The sequence below is a fragment of the Eubalaena glacialis genome, chromosome 2 (genome assembly GCF_028564815.1).
Source record: "Eubalaena glacialis isolate mEubGla1 chromosome 2, mEubGla1.1.hap2.+ XY, whole genome shotgun sequence".
NCBI lineage: Eukaryota > Metazoa > Chordata > Mammalia > Artiodactyla > Balaenidae > Eubalaena > Eubalaena glacialis.
The window spans coordinates 70880451-70897450 of record NC_083717.1 but is presented as its reverse complement, the minus strand read 5'-3'; the positions used below and the strand labels follow the sequence as shown (position 1 = coordinate 70897450).

At 51.7% G+C, this 17000-nt stretch overlaps 1 protein-coding gene across 1 annotated transcript; it reads left to right on the top strand.

Moving 5' to 3' along the window:
* On the top strand, window positions 1-1377 carry KBTBD13 (kelch repeat and BTB domain containing 13). Its single transcript, XM_061182020.1, has one exon. The coding sequence runs from the start codon at window positions 1-3 to the stop codon at window positions 1375-1377; it is 1377 nt and encodes a 458-aa protein (XP_061038003.1).
* The last annotated feature ends 15623 nt before the right edge of the window (window positions 1378-17000 follow it).

Here is a 17000-nt window from a genome sequence, read left to right as displayed (position 1 = left end):
ATGCCGCAGGGCCCTGGGGCCCTGGTGCAGGTGTGGGTGGGCAGCCAGCTCTTCCAGGCCGACCGGGCCCTGCTGGTGGAGCACTGCGGCTTCTTCCGCGGCCTCTTCCGCTCGGGCATGAGGGAGGCGCGCGCGGCCGAGGTGCGGCTGGGCGCTCTGAGCCCGGACGGCTTCCGCACCACGCTGCGGGTGCTGCATGGCGAACGGCCGGCGCTGGCGGCCCCCGACGAGCTGCTGCAAGCCGTGGAGTGCGCCGCCTTCCTGCAGACGCCGGCACTGGCGCGCTTTCTGGAGCACAGCCTCACGTCGGACAACTGCGCGCTGCTATGCGACACCGCCGCCGCCTTCGGCCTGCACGACGTCTTCCACAGCGCCGCGCGTTTCATCCGCGACGGCGCCCGCGAGCTAGCGGCCGAGCTGGCGCTGCCCGAGGCTCGCGCTTACGTGGCGGCGCTGCGACCCAGCAGCTACGTGGCCGTCAGCACGCACGCGCCGGCGCGCGGCTTCTTGGAGGACGCGTCGCGCACCGTGTGCTACCTGGACGAAGAGGAGAACGCGTGGCGCACGCTGGCTGCGCTGCCCCTGGAGGCCAGCACGCTGTTGGCCGGCGTGGCTACGCTGGGCAACAAGCTCTACATCGTGGGGGGCGTGCGGGGCCCCAACAAGGAGGTGGTGGAACTGGGCTTCTGCTACGACCCCGACGGCGGCACGTGGCGCGAGTTCCCTAGCCCCCACCAGCCGCGCTACGACATGGCGCTGGCCGGCTTTGACGGCCACCTCTATGCCATCGGGGGCGAGTACCAGAGGATGACCATGAGCTTCGTGGAGCGCTACGACCCGGTCGCGGGCTGCTGGAGCTTTGCGGCCAACCTGCCGCAGGCAGCTGCTGGCGTGCCCTGCGCCCAAACCTGCGGCCGCCTCTTCGTGTGTCTGTGGCGGCCAGCCGACACCACGACCGTGGTGGAGTACACGGTGCGGGCAGACGCGTGGCTGCCAGTGGCCGAGCTGCGGCGCCCGCAGAGCTATGGCCACTGCATGGTGGCCCACCGCGATAGTCTCTACGTGGTGCGCAACGGACCTAAGGATGACTTCCTGCACTGCGCCATCGACTGCCTCAACCTGGCCACGGGCCAGTGGACGGCGCTGCCCGGCCAGTTCGTCAACAGCAAGGGCGCGCTTTTCACGGCCGTGGTGCGCGGCGACACCGTCTATACGGTCAACCGCGTGTTTACGCTGCTCTATGCCATTGAGGGCGGCACCTGGCGGCTGCTCAGGGAGAAGGCCGGCTTCCCACGGTCCGGCTCCTTGCGGACCGTTCTCCTCAGTCTGCCTCCTGGTGCCGGGGGGCAGGTGGCCTCGACGACGCCGGCACTGTGACTCCTGGGCTGGGCTTTAGGAGGGGATGCCCAGAGTCTTCTCTGAGCCATGGCTGATTCTATGAGACTGGCCTTAGGAGCTGCTGGGAACTTCTCTCTCCCTGCCCCAGTTGAGATGTTGGGGGCCTTGTGCCTTCTGGTGGTGTGAACATGTCCAAGAATCTCAGGAAGCAACGACTCTGGGATCTCAACCCTCAAATTACTTGGGCTCTCTTGAGAGCTGGTGGGTCACAATGTCAGTGGAAGGGATGGGGGGTAGGATTTCAATAATCCAGGCTTGTGTGTGAATGGGCCAGTAATTGAGCACCAGCTGGGAGTGGGTTAAGTGATGTTAATCAAACTGCCAGTCAGGCAAGTATTAGGCACCTACTGTGTGCTCAGCAGGGTGCTGCACCTAATGTGACTGTAGTTGACAGACAGGGGTCCATAAAGCTTAGAGTCTAGCCAAGGACAACAAAAGGTTTACACACATTTGTCTTGATCCACATTGGGCTGAAGGCAATGGGCAAAAACAAACAAAAAAACCCAAGCCCTGCAATATAATAAAGTACTGAAGAAATCAGGGCAAAGGGAAAATAAGGAGAGGAAAAATACGTTACTCCAGGCAGAAAGGCAGTAAACAAACTGTATGAAGAAGACAGGCAGGATAATTAGCTGCTAAATGGGGAGATTCAGAAGAGGAGAGACGGGGAAAGCTGGAGCAGATGGGAAGGGTCTGCGAGCCCTGCCTTTAAGGCAGAGCAGCTGTAGATGGCGGCCTTTGGGGAGGCAGTGAGGCTGCACTGGCTTGTAGAGACAGAAACTGAGCTGAACCTGGAGTGAGACCTGTGAGGGAAAAAGGGTTCCCCATACCCTCTAATGGGATGTGGGCCCGCAGGGGAGAACCCAGTTGGAAGTCCCTTATCCACTGCCTTTTTTGTCATCACTCCAGGGCAATAGACTATTAATTTCCATGACTTCAGGTTACTCAAGGTATGAGCCCAATTTTGGGCAGGTCTAACTGCCTCATCTTCCTCACCTGTATCCCTTCCTCTACATTCTACACGTTAATTCTTTCCTCCTAGCCTCCACTCTTGCCATTCCCTGGACCTGGAATGCCGTTCCTCTTCCTCTCTCTCTGTTGGCTCTGTGCCTACCTCCTCTGTGCAGGGCTGGCTTTTCCCAACCATGGCTGCGTGCATTGCTCATTGGACCCCTGGCTGACGTCCTTCTCCATGTGTGTATGTGCACATGCGTGCAGCCATGCACATATGCAGATAGCAAGAGCAGAGATCCTTTTGTAATGTCAGCTGAGCTGGGACACTTTCCCACCTACAGAATAAAATGATGAGGTCCTACAAAAGAACATGTCTACGCAACAGAAACAGACTCACAGACATAAAGAACAGACTTGTGGTTGCCAAGGGAGAGGAGGGGTCAGGGAGGGAAGGATTGGGAGTTTGGGATTAGTAGATGCAAACTATTATATATAGGATGGATAAACAACAAGGTCCTACTGTATACCACAGGGAACTATATTCAATATCCTGTGATAAACCATAATGGAAAAGAATATATATATGTATATGTATGAGTCACTTTGCTGTACAGCAGAAATTAACACAACATTGTAAATCAACTATACTTCAATAAAATTTTTTTTTAAAAAAAGAAAAACATGAGGTCCTGGGACTTCCCTGGTGGTGTAGTGGTTACAAATCCACCTGCCAACGCAGGGGACGTGGGTTCAATCCCTGGTCCAGGAAGATCCCACATGCCGTGGAGCAACTAAGCCCGTGTGCCACAACTACTGAGCCCATGTGCCGCAACTACTGAAGCCTGCACACTCTAGGGCCCGTGCTCCGCAACAAGAGAAGCCCCCACTCGCCGCAAAAGCCCATGCACAGCAACGGAGACCCAACACAGCCAACAAATAAATAAATAAATAAATAAATAAAATAAATAGTTTTAGAAACAAACAAAAAACATGAGGTCCTGAAAGACATCAGGCTGTAGAGATCACTAGTTAGGGACCTGCTGCTGATCTCTGGTGCTGACCTCTGGTGTTAGATGAGGACTCTTATCTTGCCTCTAGAGTACCCTGACCCTGGTTTCTGGTCAGATGCCCAGCTCAGTCCTCCAGCCTCTCCAAGCCTCTGGGCAGACTTCTCCGAGTGGTCCTAAGTGGTCTCCATTCTCTAAGACCCAAGGGCCGTGGGAAATCCTGGCCTCATCACAAATGGAGAATGCAGCATCAGCCTGGCACCTCCTGGGCATGGAACCTAGTGTCTGGGCTGCCCCTCATTGCCTTTTCCTCTGACCTATGTTCCTGTTCCAAGCCCTGGAGAATGCTGCCCTCAGAAGCCTGGGACCTTTTAGGCCTGGATTAACCTAATCTGATGAGTCACAATAATAAATCCTGACTTTTGCATCCTGTGAATGATGTGCAAAGTACTTTCACATCCATCTTCCCACTCCAGCCCTACCTCAGTCATGGGAGTTGGGTACCTTCTCCCAACTGATGAGATGTGTGAGGTTCAGAGGTCAAGTGACTGATCCATGCCACAGAGCCCCTCACTTTTTTGCTCTATCAATATGTAATTTTATTCACATGTCAAAGATTTATCTAACTCATTAATAAGGGAACCAAAAGAATGGTAGGGCTGGTTCAAAGGCACATTTGGGAGACAAGAGATCTGTATATTTTGTTGGAAAAGATATACTGAAATAAGTTTGCGAAGGTAGAGGTAAAGCCGGTTGGTGTCTTACAGGGAATAAAACCATAACTTTTGTAGTTCTCTACTGGACTAAATTCCTTTTCATCTTCACATACATGCACATACATACTTGTACATGCAGCTACGTTAGCATGTAACTTTACAAAGTCAGGACCCTAATCAATAGTAAATTGTAGAACAAAGGCACAGTCTCCTAGAGAATTAAATAACTCTTAGTGCTTCAACTCTGCCCCAGAATGACCCTGAAAGGACATGCAGTCCTCCTTTTGCCTATTTTCAAGTTACAGATAATTTTTCTTAACAGCACAGACCGCTTTCCTCCTTGCTCACTCCTGATCAGTGCTAAACGCACTTGCAGTCTTGAGATCCATTAGCTCATCTACTCTCTCAACCCACAGAGCTTTGTCGGTTTTTAGAGCTGGCTGCGTGGACCAGCCCAGACAGGCCGGCTGGCTCCAGCGTTCGGTCGTCCTTAGGTCTAGACCAACCCTTTCTGAGATGCCTTTTATGTGTAATAAGAACACAGTGTTCACAGAGAGCTTTCCCACAGTGGACTTATTTAAGCTTTGTAAGAATTTTAAGTGGTAGGCAGCTCGGCAACATCCCCACTCCCTTCTTGAAGATAAAGGGAAAAAAACCCGACACCCAAAGGTCATGGGCGACTAGAAGAGGCTCAGGTAGGAAGTGGCGGAGCCCGGCTTTGAACCCAGGGCCATGTGCTGTTTTCTGTCGCTGCCTCCCTGCTTGACTGACATCCTGGGACGGACAGGGTGGTTCTGCCAGTCTCCTTTACACTCCCCTCCCTGTTACCCTTCTCTCTGCGCCTCTTCTTCTTGGGGTTCATCTGCCCCCCTGGACTCAGCCCTTTCCCTCCTCCTCCTGAGATAGGAAAATTAACTGTCCTGGGTTCTCTTGCCTTAGGATCTAGCTGGTAGAGGAATGGTCCCCTTCATGAGGGTGTTAATGACTGGTGAAGGCCCTAGCGGGTATCTGCACTTTGACAGATACTCCCTCCCTCTCACAGTGTGGGGAGGTTTTCACAATCCAGCCCACCTTACCCTCTGGCCTCACAGGTCAGGCTCCATTGTTTCTTCCTATAGCCTGCCACCCTCAGCAAGGATGGTTACCATGTCTGGTTTGCAGGTGAGGAAATCAGCAGAAAGCTGAAATGAGTCACCCAAAGTCACACAGGCAGTCAAGTGGAAGAGCAAGGACCTGGGACCAGGACTTGGGATTCTCAGCCTCTCATACCCTGGCATCCAGACTTGACCACTGCATGAAGGTGTTTGGGGATGCGAGCCAGCTGCAGGAGGGCAAATTACAGAGATACTTAGAGGTTACTAAGCCCAGAAGGCTGGGTTTGAAATCTCTCTGTGCCTGCCCATAGGGACACTCTAAGAAGTTTGTCCTTCCAGAGAGATCTACACACACACACACACACACACACATACACACACACACACACACGGCTTAATGCAGCAAGGAGCATCTTCCTGAACCTCCATGACAGCCCTGCAGCCCCACTCTCTGGAGCTCTCTCCAGTTTTCTACAAACTTTCTCCTTCACCCTGACTCTGGATGCCCTGCACCCCAAGCTTTCCTCTCTCTGGGAATTATCCTGGTTTGCTTACATAGCCTGCCTGACAGAGGCAGAAGGAGACAGCAGCCCTTCCCACACTCTACCCAGGGCCTGCTTCCCTGCTGGCCTCTCTTCGGCCTGCTCACGTGGGCAGAGTCAACCTGATGATGTGCCAGCCAGACCCTGTTGCTTTTCTGCTCAGACCCCTGGGTGCTCCTCATCTCCCTTGAGTGAAAGCCCAAGTCCTTTCAGGATCCCCTGCCCATTTCCTCCTTGACTTTATCTATCACCGCTCTCCCCCTGGCTTCATTGCTCTTCTTCATGTACCCCGAGCACGCTCCCACCTCAGGGCCTTTGCAGCGTGTCCCTCTGCCGGGCACACCTCCCTCCCTTAGCTGCCTGGCTCACTCCCCACCTCCTATGGGCCTTTGCCCAAATGTCACTTTCATTCTGAGGCCTTTCCTGACCACCCTACGTAAAATCTACCTCCCCCTTCTCTGCATTCCCTACTCCTTTTCCTGTTTTATTTCTCTCCATAGCATCTAGCATCATCTCCTATGCTCTATTTTTACTTGTTTAGTGTGTGTTTCCTTCTACTAAAGTTGAGCTCCATGAGGGCAGAGATTTGTGTCTGTTTGTTCACTGCTGTATCCCCAGGACAGTGAACAGAACATAGTAGGGGCTTAATAAATTTTGAATGAATGAATGGTGCTCAATGGATGTCAAAAGAATAAACGAATTAATCACATGGTCAATCAATCAAAGGAAAAACCCATAGAGAGAGGCTGTCAGATTTCAGAGGAGAGGGGTATCATTTCTGGCAGGGGGTGGGGTGGGCGGGTGACTAGGGGAGACCTTCATGAGAAGGTGTTGAGCTGTGGGGTGCACAGTACACCGTGGGAAGAGTGGGATCTCAGAACAGCGGCAGTGGAGGGGAGGAGACGGGAATTGGAAGTGCTAATCATCCTATGAAGAATTGCTCCTCTTGGCGATGGAATACACACAGGGCTGGTCTGTTTATTTTCCTTTGGCCCCAAGCAGCTGGGCCTCTTTTTCATCCTAATTGCTTTGCTTCAAGTTGCTGTCACTTCCCAGGAACAGTGGCAAGTTTAACTGTGCTGGTGGGAGACACAGCTGTCGGCAGACAGGCCACCTCTGAGCAGGCCCATTGTGGGTATGGAATACGGGACCCCCATGGAGGGGGTCTCCCGGTACTCATCCCAGCAGTGTCCTCTGCAACCCTCATGATTCTGCCCCAGCTGAAGTGGGGAGCCTCTCTCTCTGGCACCTCAGCAACTAACAAAAGGTAAAGGGGTCCTTTTGTAGGGCTGCAGGGTCTTGGAGCAGGATATAAGCATCTCATCTAACCCCTCTCTTTTTACAGGGAGGAAAGGGAAGTTGGCAGGGGGTGGGGCCAATAACTTGCCTGGAGACACACAGCAATGCAGTGGACCACTCTGAGCTAAAACCCACATCTGTAGAATCCTCTTCCCATCACACCATGCTGCATCTCTTGTGTTGCCTTCCAGGACACCCATGAGTAAGATTCCCCAAAATGACCCATCAGGCCTTCCCCGCTCCGATTCCAGACCTCCATCCTTACTTTTTACAGTAAATATCACCCCTCTTGCGTCACATTAATTCAGCGCTCTGCTTTCATTCAGCAGATAGAGACAAAGGACTTGGTCTCTAATGGTGGTATTTGGGCACCTGGGCCCTTCACATCCCACACACACACACACACACACACACACTCACACACACACTCACAATTTTGACAACTCTAAGGGTGGCCTTATGACATTGGCCCACTGTGCTTTTCTTTCCAGTAACATATTTTCATTCTCACTGGGGCCTTCATGGATGGGCCTAGCCCCACAGTCCTGATTAGCAGAGGGAATTTCAGGGGCGCAGAGAGGGGGCGAGCGTTGGGTTGGGGTGGAAACAAGGTGCTGAGGCTCTGCCTTCTGACCATGGGAAAGTCTCTTCACCTTTCTGATATTAAGGTGTCTTGACTCTAGACAGGGAGGGTAATTCCTGTCCCAGAGGATGGTTATGAGAGTCAAATATGACCTAGAGGCTAGCACAGGTTATGCTCACCATCCAGATTCCTTTCTCCTCCCTCCCCCTCCTCACTCCTTATTGAGACCCTTTCTGTGAGACAGGCATGGGTGAGATGAGCCAAACATGGCCCTGCAATCCACGCATTTATCACTCAGTGAGGAAGCAGGATGGCAGAACAGGTAAACGTCGGCTTTCGCATCAGGAGACCTGGGTTCATATTCCAGCTCCATCACTTACCAGCTGTGTCATCTTGGGCAAACTCGGTTTCTTTATAAAATGTTGAGGATGATAAGGCTTACCGTACAGAGTTGTTGTGCAGGTAGATCACGGGAAGCCCCTGTAGCTCTCCCAGGAGGGAGGGAGGTTGGAGCCTGAGTGTGAAGAGCCTTGAACGCCAGGCTGAGAACGTGGGCCTGTTCTGTAGGAAAAGGGAGCCATAGCAAGGGTTTGAGGTGGAGACTATGGAAAACAGATATCGTGCTTCTCGAATTCCAATACCAGGCCCCTCGCCCGCCCTGCCTGCCCCTCTAGATCCACTCTCCCCTCCTCCTGCCTCCCGCCCCAGGAGGCTGCCCTTTGGGTTATATCACCGGCTCTCTTGATTTTGGCTCCCCATGGGGGCACCTGCAGAAGACGAGGGGTAGGGAGGAGTGGGAGGTCCAGGGGCTTCGTTGGTGGCTCCCTCCTTGCCGGGCTGCCTCACACTGACTTTTTTTCCTCCAATGACCAGAGTCACAGCTCCTGTCAGGTCGCCCTTCCCGTGCAGCCCTCTCAGTCTCCAGGTTGTGGTGGCCACCTCTCCCCTCCCGCTGCAGGCCTGGGGGTGGTGAGAGCCCCACTGTTGCCAGCCCGGCACTATCCCTATAGTAGTAACCTCCGCCCTTGGTAAACAGCCTCTTTCCTCAAGTCTCCTCTAATGACGTGATCTGACTTGCCATCTCTTTCCTGCCATGATATGTGCCCTGTTCGCTCTGGCTCTCGTCTCTCTGGGCATCTGTCACCTAGTGGCTTGGTTTGCTACAGCAAAGGATACAGGCTTACCTCGTGTTACTGCGCTTCGCTTTATCATGCTTTGCAGATGTTGCTTTTTTTTACAAATTGAAAGTTAGTGGCAACCCTGCTTTGAGCAAGTGTCACGCCTTTTTTCCAACAGCACTTGCTTACTTTGTGTCTCTGTGTCCCATTTTAGTAATTCTCACAGTATTTCAAACATTTCCATTATTATTATATTTATTATGGTGATCAGTGATCAGATCAGTTACTGTTATAATTGTTCGGGGGTGCCATGAACTGTGCTCATATAAGACTGTGAACTTAATGGATAACATTAGTTTTTATGTTATTTTCCATAACATAACATTTTATGGAAAAACCCAAACGGACTTTTTGGCCAACCCAGTAGAATACAATATAGTGTAAACATAACTTTTACACGCACTGGGAAACCAAAAAATTTGTGTGACTCGCTTTATTGTGATATTTGCTTTATTGAAGTGGTCTGGAACCGAACCCGCAATATCTCTGAGATATGCCTGTACTGGAAAATGTCCATCTCAGTATCTTGGCCTGATTACACAGTGATGGGAACCAGAGAAACGTCTTACCAGAAGGGGTGGTGCCTCAGTGACCGGAAGCTAGGGCCTTGCCTCCCAAGCCACTTGAATTTGAGGGGAAAAGAGTGACCTTTAGAAGCTCTTGGAGGAGTGTCTGGGAATGAAACAACCAAATGCATGACTCCAGGGAGCACGGCTTCTGCTGCCCCCTCCCAAGTGAGGGACCAGGCGGGTCCGCAGCCCTGGCTGCTAGGCAGGGCCTGGTTCTCCACTGCCCTGGTCAGACCTGACCTTTACTAGGTTTAACCAAGGGGTCCTGAGGGGGACAGCAGGGAGCCCTAGAGACATTTATTCCAGGCCCAGCCCTGCCACCCATTTGCTGGGTGATGTCGCACCCGATGCACTACCTCTCTGAGCCCCACTTTGCGTCTGTCACTGAAGATGATGGCCTTTGGTGCACACATTCGCTGTGTGGTCAAGTGAGGGGATGTGTGCACATGTTCGCTGGTGGTCAAGTGAGGGGACGTGTCTGCAGGCCCGTGGTAAGGGGAACCCAGTGCTCCAGCTTCTAGCTCAGACTTTCTGGATTCTAACTCAGTTCTAGCACTTTCTGACCAGGTGACCTTGGGCAGTTCTTAACCTCTCTGAGCCTCAGGTGGCATCTGTCAATGAAGACTGTTGGGAAGTGAGCGAGCTAGTACACAGAAGGAGCTTAGGATAGTACCAGGCCCACAGCAAGTGTCAGTAAACCCCAGAAAACTTAACACCCTCAGGCGAGGTCAGTGGGTTATCTTGCCAGTAGCAGTCGTTCTGGCTTCAGATGGAGAAGGCAAATAATGACTACATGGTGTGGTTGGGAACCTCAAAGAGGGCCTTTGGCCTTGAAAGCATCTTCCACCATTCTTCCTGGTTGGCCATTATCTCCAGAGTGTAACCCCGGGACCCTGCACTGTCTTAGGGTCATAGGCCTGGTGGGGTGGAAGGGCAGGCATGTGAGTCCTCTCGCCAGACACTGAGACGGTGTCATCCCTGTGATCCTTGGGCCCCAGCCCCTGTACCCGAAGGCACTGAACGCTTGGGGAGCTCAAAATACTTCTCTTAGCTTCAGCAGCAGTGACCTACCTTGAACCCCGAGAACAACTATCACTCAGCCATTTCCTTGGCCACCTGCCCCCACGTAGCCTGGCATCGGGGTGGGCAGAGCAAAGCTGCTCATCACAGAGACAGGGCTGGTCACCTTCTTGACCAGCAGTGCCCACCCCTCTCCTCAGAGCTCAGCCTGGCCCACCACAGAGAGCATGGTCACTGCTTCCAGCCTGCTCAGGGACAGTGACCCATGCTTGTTTCTGTCCAGCCCTGCTGCCATCAAAAAGGGGCCATGTGCTCCCCAAAGGAGCACATCACAGGTATCATGAGCCAACTTGGACCTCTGTCTCTTCCACGGAGCACTAGGGGCCTCATGCAGATTAGCACCGGCACCCTCCCAGCAGCCACAAGGATGCCTTACTCACTCTGGTCCCAGCCACGTGGTCCCTCCAGGCTCTGAGGGGCTGGGCACTAAGGAATGGGGACCGGCTGCCTTTGTCCCCTGAAACCACTGTGCTGATAGTGTCATCACAAGTACCCAGAGCTTCCCTTAATACTTTCTGTGAGTCTTTCACCTGGCAATTCAGTGAAACCTCTTTGGAAGCCAGTTACTTTTGGCATGGCCACTCCCCAGAGGGCTAACTTTCATGGTTTCCCTCCTTCCCTACCTTCCTCCCTCTTCCTTCTGCAAACACTCGGGGCACCTCCTCTACCACAAGCTGCACCAGGCACGGGGGCAGAGAGACAAAGCAGGTTCGGTCCCCACCCCCAGGGCTTCACATGGAATGACGGAGGTGCCTCTTCAGCAGTTACAGGACCACAAGGTGTCTCTGATGGATATAAGCCCCTTGGTGAGACCCAGGACCTCCAAGCCTCCTGGCTGCCCATGCCTCGGCCCCTATTTACCTCATCCTGCTTTACAGTCTTAGACTTTTCTCTAGATTCGAGGGGTGACAGGACACCCTCTGCCCCATTTGGCGCTGCCTTTACTCGTATTCTCTCATTGCATCCAGCAGAGTGCTTTGGTTGTCAGCAAGAGAAACCAACTTTGGCTAAGTTAAGGAGAGCAGAATTCTAGTGGAAGGACGTTGGGTAGCTCCAGGCTCCCAGGGAAGGTCAGAGCACTGGCTGAGAAAGGACAGAATGAGTGTGCTCAAGGTTCCAAGGTGACACGCCAGAGTTGGCCTGGCCCTGTGCAGGTGACATGTGCCCACCCCCTGGTCAGGAGAGGACAGGGCACTTTGACAACAAGATGACCCACAGCTGGAGGAGGTAATTCCTCCAGGTTCACTGGTTATCATTTAAAAATAAGGGAGGGGCTAACCAAAGTTTATCCAAGTTTGCTTTCTAAATCAATAAACTCTGCCAAATACTCAAAAAAAAAAAAAAAAAAAAAAGGGGAGAATGGCCCCTAGCTGGGTGGCCAGAAGACAGCAGTGCTCACTATGGTCTCCCTTCCATCCCCCATGTTGGCACCACTGTGTCAACTCTGTAGTTCGCTGGCTGCAGCATCAAGTCCAAACTCCTCAAGGCCCAGCCACAACCCTCCAGGCACACTGAGGAGCTCACCACTTCCCTTCCACCCCAGGTGGTCTCATGCCTGGGTGACAGCGGCCTGGAATGCCCTTCCTCTCCGTCTCCATGTGAAGAACTCCTGCCCATCCTGCAAGACCCAGCTCAGTTGTGCCCCCTCCTGGACAACACCTCGTGCCAGCCTGAGGTTCATCTCCCAGCCTGGCTCAAGCTCCTGCAGGTGGGGGCTCACCTCTGCCCGGAGGCTGCCCTCCCTGCACCAGCATCGGCGGCTTAGGAGCTGTCTGTCCCCGTGGCAGAGCTCCTGATGCTCTCCCCGCCACCCCCCATCTCCTCCTTGTGCCCAGCACAGGGTCGGTGGAGGTTCATGACATTGCTTGGCTGCTGAGGGTTTCAGAATCTGTGATTAAGCCATGCCCTGGGCTGGCCTGTCCTGGGTCCCTGGTTCCCCAGCCCCCTGGCTTCCATCCTTCCACCCTCACCCGGCACCCGGTGAATGTCTCTGTTCAGCCTGGAAACATTTTCTTAACAGCAAAAAATAAATAAATAAATAAAATCATAGGTTAAAATTCTCGAGCAATAAAACAGCAGATGACGTTGTATGGGCAGCTTCCCAGAGGACACAGAACACACGTCTCCTGCGCGGGTGGCCTTATAAGGACAGGTTCAGGAGGAGAATGGGCAGGAGGCAGAGCCACCCGCCAGCAGAGGGGGAGGTTGGCGTGGGGGTGGGTGCCCCACCGCTGGGCTGGGAGTGGAGCCAGCAGGCTCGGACCCAGCTCCACCAGAGGAGGTGGAAAAGTACCACCTCCAGAGGTCCTCGCTGGGCCAAAGCCCGCCTGTCCTTCCGCCTTCCCTGCATCAGCAGCACAGGCTCTGACCTGCTGCCAGCCAGCTGCCACGCTGCCCTACACTGCCCAGCCGAGCACCGGGAAGCTGCCCACCCTAGGACAGGCCACTTCTCATTCTTCTTCCCACTTCCCTGCACTCGTGGCCCAGCAGGGCTTGGCACCCAGCTGGCACCCAGTAAATCTGTGTTGGCTGGAAGATTAGTACGGGAGTGGTTGTTTGGTGGTAGTTTTAGCTCATCAGCTGGGCTGTAGCACCTGGAATACAGGGGCAGCGCCTTCTCAGGGAGACCAGTGCACAGCTGAGCAGGTGCTTAACAAAGGATTTGGTGCTTGACTGGGGCCTGCCTTTGAGTAGAGCTGAGCAATCAGTTCTTACCTCACTCAGGATCACTTTGTCCCCGGCACGAAGGCACACACCTCCACAACTGCTCCAGAGAATGCCTGTGACAGGGGCTTCACTCCTCCTGAGGACAGTGTGTGTGGGGGTATAAGAGAGAGAGGGAGTTTCTAGGAGATTCCTGGTTGCTTAAGGGTTCCTCTGAGCCCAGCATGTCTGGGAACAAAGCCCTCACCCTTGGGATCACAGGGTGAGGGGAGGTGTGCACCAGGAGGCCCTGTCCTGAGGGAGGGGCTCTGGAAGCCTCCCCCAATCTCATTAGGAAAGACTCTTTCCAGAGCTCCCGAAAGCCCCAAATCCTCCTTGAAGCCAGTCTAAAAAGAGACAGAATGGATGGCGAAATAAGGTGAAAACTGGGAGTGCCACCCCGTCCCTTGGCAGGCTTTTTACTCAGCCTAAACCTTATCATTTATGAGCCACTGTTCATGAGGTAAGCATTGCTGTCTCCCTGAATCCTCTTTTAAAAGGCAAAGTGTGTTTCTCTGCAGGGGCCGACAATCACCTCTCTAATCACCAGATAAGACAGGAGGACAGGGCAGCGAGAGGTCAGGATGGGGAGGGGGCAGGGAGGGAGTGTGGAAGGAAGGGGGCTGAGAGGGGAGGAGGGTCCGGGAAGAGGAAGCTCCTGACACCTCCACGTGATCCTTGGAGGCCAACTGTGACCTGAGGGCGCATCCTCGTCCACTATCTCCAGAATGGAAGGGTCAGGGCCAAGGGGAGGCTCTGGCAGCCCCTCAGCTGGCACTGCTCCCGGTGCCAGGAGAATGTTGTCAGCTGCAGAAGGTTGACTCAAGTTGAAGCAAGAGCCCCAGAGGCTCCTGTTAGAGGTGAGAGAGGAGAAGAGCAAGCTGTGTCAGCTTGAGCCTGGTGAGGGCCCAGGCTCAGACCCTGACCCCTGGGTAAGGCCTGCTCCACTGTCATTCTGTTCCAAAATAGAAATGTCCTTTGTATAAAGAGTAATGCAAAACACAACAAAACTCCCTTACGTGACTGCCTGAAATTCCACTATTAGTCATGTATTATTTTGGGTTAAGCATTGCCCACTGTGCTGGACTGAATAATGGTCCCCCAAAGACATCCATGTCCTAATCCTTGGAGTTATCTACCTTACATGGTAAAAGGGACTTTGCAGATGTGATTAAGGATTTTGAGATGGGCGATTATCCAGATGGGCCCAATATAATCATAAAGGTCCTTATAAGAAGGAGGCAGAAGGGTCAGCTAGTTAGAGGGCACACATTTCCCTGGGAAGGGAACACACAAAGAACTTGAGGTTTCAGCCTGAAATAGTTTTTGAGGGCCTCCCACACACACACCACACCCTCCCCATCAGAGTCAGGAGGGCTTCTTCAACCTGCTGACACTGGGTCTCTGAGGGAACATGGTTGGGACACAGAAGAGGAGACAGAGTATATGGGGACAGAAGTAAAAGCAAAGCCTCAAGGAGAACTTGCTTCATTCTGCATCCTTGGGCCAGGCCTTGGTCACCACCTGGTCCCCTGACTCCACCATCCGCCTGGCTTCCTCTCCAAGGGTCACATTGTTTAGACTCTGGCTTCTGGTAGCTGAATGTGTCATCTGCTGCTGTTTCAAGGGGCCACCAATGACCCTTACTGTTAGCTGTAGAGATTATCTTTCTCCCAGAATCCTCTGCTCAAAACACCTTCTTAAACCCTGCTGACCAAAGAGGTCGAGTCACTGGGGGAGAGGTTCTCCCAGGTTTTCTGAGTTTGATTATAAATGCTGGAGATTTGTTAACCATAATGATAATGAGAAGGATGACAGAGTAAAGGTAGTAGTGATTATAGAACAAAGCAGGTTATAAATATGTATAAATAAGTAAATAGCTACTAGATGCCATGTCACAAGCTTCCTGTACACTCTCCTGTTCAATCATCCTAACTGGGAAATTTTAGTATCCATATTTTATGAATAAGAAACTGAGGCACAGAGAGGTTATGTGACTTTCAAAAGGTCACATAGGTAGTTTGTAATAGGGCTGTAGTTTCAGCCCAAATCTGACTTCAGAGTCCATGCCTTTAACTACCACACTATTCTACCTCCTAAAAAATAATTTAAACTAACTGTGCCCATTGATGTCTCATTTTTAATCAAGCAATAGTTTTCTAGGGATGGGAAAGTTTGGGGCAGGTGGGAGAAGGATGGGGGAGTGACATGGAGGAAGGCCCTGTGACGTGGGGAAGAGGCCAGCCAACTGGTCGCCTCTAAACAAGGGGACCTAATAAGGTGGTAGACTAAGGCCAGATTACCTTAATCAAAACATAAATAGCTTTGGATTTAACATTACATCTTAGAAATTGAATTTGAATTTTACTGTCTTTTCCAAGAGCAGTTTTATTTTTGACTAACTTAATGCCATCTCGCCGATTTCTCAAATAGTTTTATGTTGCCTGCAAGTTATTTAAAGCAAGTTTCAAGGCCAAAGAATATTTTTAATGTAATTTCAAGTTGGCAGGCATTGAGGCTTAGTGGAAGGCACCCAGGGGCTGGATGGGCCTCAGGAAACCTGGGTTCTAGTCCCAAACTTGTTGTTTAAGCCTGTGTAGGCCTCCAGAAGTCCTCACTGCATGTTCAAACAACATTTTATTTGCGTTTTTTACAGGCCTCAACTCCAGGTCCAGCCCTGTTTGTTGCATGGAGGGGGCTGAGAGGTTTTGGTTCTGTGCTAATTGCTGCAGGTCATTGCTCAGGGCAGCTGAGAAGGGCAGAGGCATCAGCATCTTGTCTTCTGACCTCTGCTTGCCTGAGTCATGGGCAGCTCCAGCAATTTGTCCCCTCAATCCCTGGGGACCTCCAGAAGCTAGGCCTGGGGTGACTAGAGACAACTTTGGTCCCAAACTGCCCAATCCCCAAATGAGGAAAGACTGACATAGGACCACAGATTGTGAGAGCAGAAGCCAGATCTCTGGCTCTGATATCAGACACACTGGCCATGGGCCCATTACATTGAATAAAAATCCCCAGAGATACTGGCCTAAAAGCAGACACGTAGATGAATGGAACAGAATAGAGAAACCAGAAATAAACCCACACATATGTGTGGTCAATTAATTTACAACCAAGGAGCCCAGAATATACAATGGGGAAAAGACAGCCAGTCTCTTCAATAAATGGTGTTGGGAAAACTGGACAGTCACATGCAAAAGAATAAAACTCGACCACTATCTCACACCACACACAAAAATTAACTCAAGGGAATTAAAGACTTGAATGTCAGACGTGAAACCATGAAACTCCTAGAAGAAAACATAGGCAGTAAGCTCCTTGATATAGGTTCTGGTGAAGATTTTTTGAATCTGACACCCAAAGCAAATGCAACAAAAGCAAAAATAAACAAGGGGGACTACATCAAACTAAAAAGCTTCTGCACAGTAAAGGAAACTATCAACAAAGTGAAAAGGCAACCTACATAATGAGAGAAAATATTTGCAAATCATATATCTGATAAGGGGCTAATATCCAAAATATGTAAAGAACTCATACAACTCAACAGCAAAAAAAACACACAATATGATTAAAAAATGGGCAGATATGAAAGGACATTTTTCGCAAATAAGACATACAGGTGGCCAACATGTACATGAAAAGATGCTCAGTATCACTAATCATCAGGGAAATGCAAATCAAAACCACAATGAGATACCATCTCACACCTGTCAGAATGACTATTATCAAAATGACAAGAAATAGCAAGTGTTGGTGAGGATGTGGAGAAAAGGGAACCCTTGAGAACTGTTAGTGGGAATGTATATTGGTGCAGTCACTATGGAAAACAGTGTGGCGGTTCCTCAAAAAATTAAAAATAGAACTACCATATGATCTG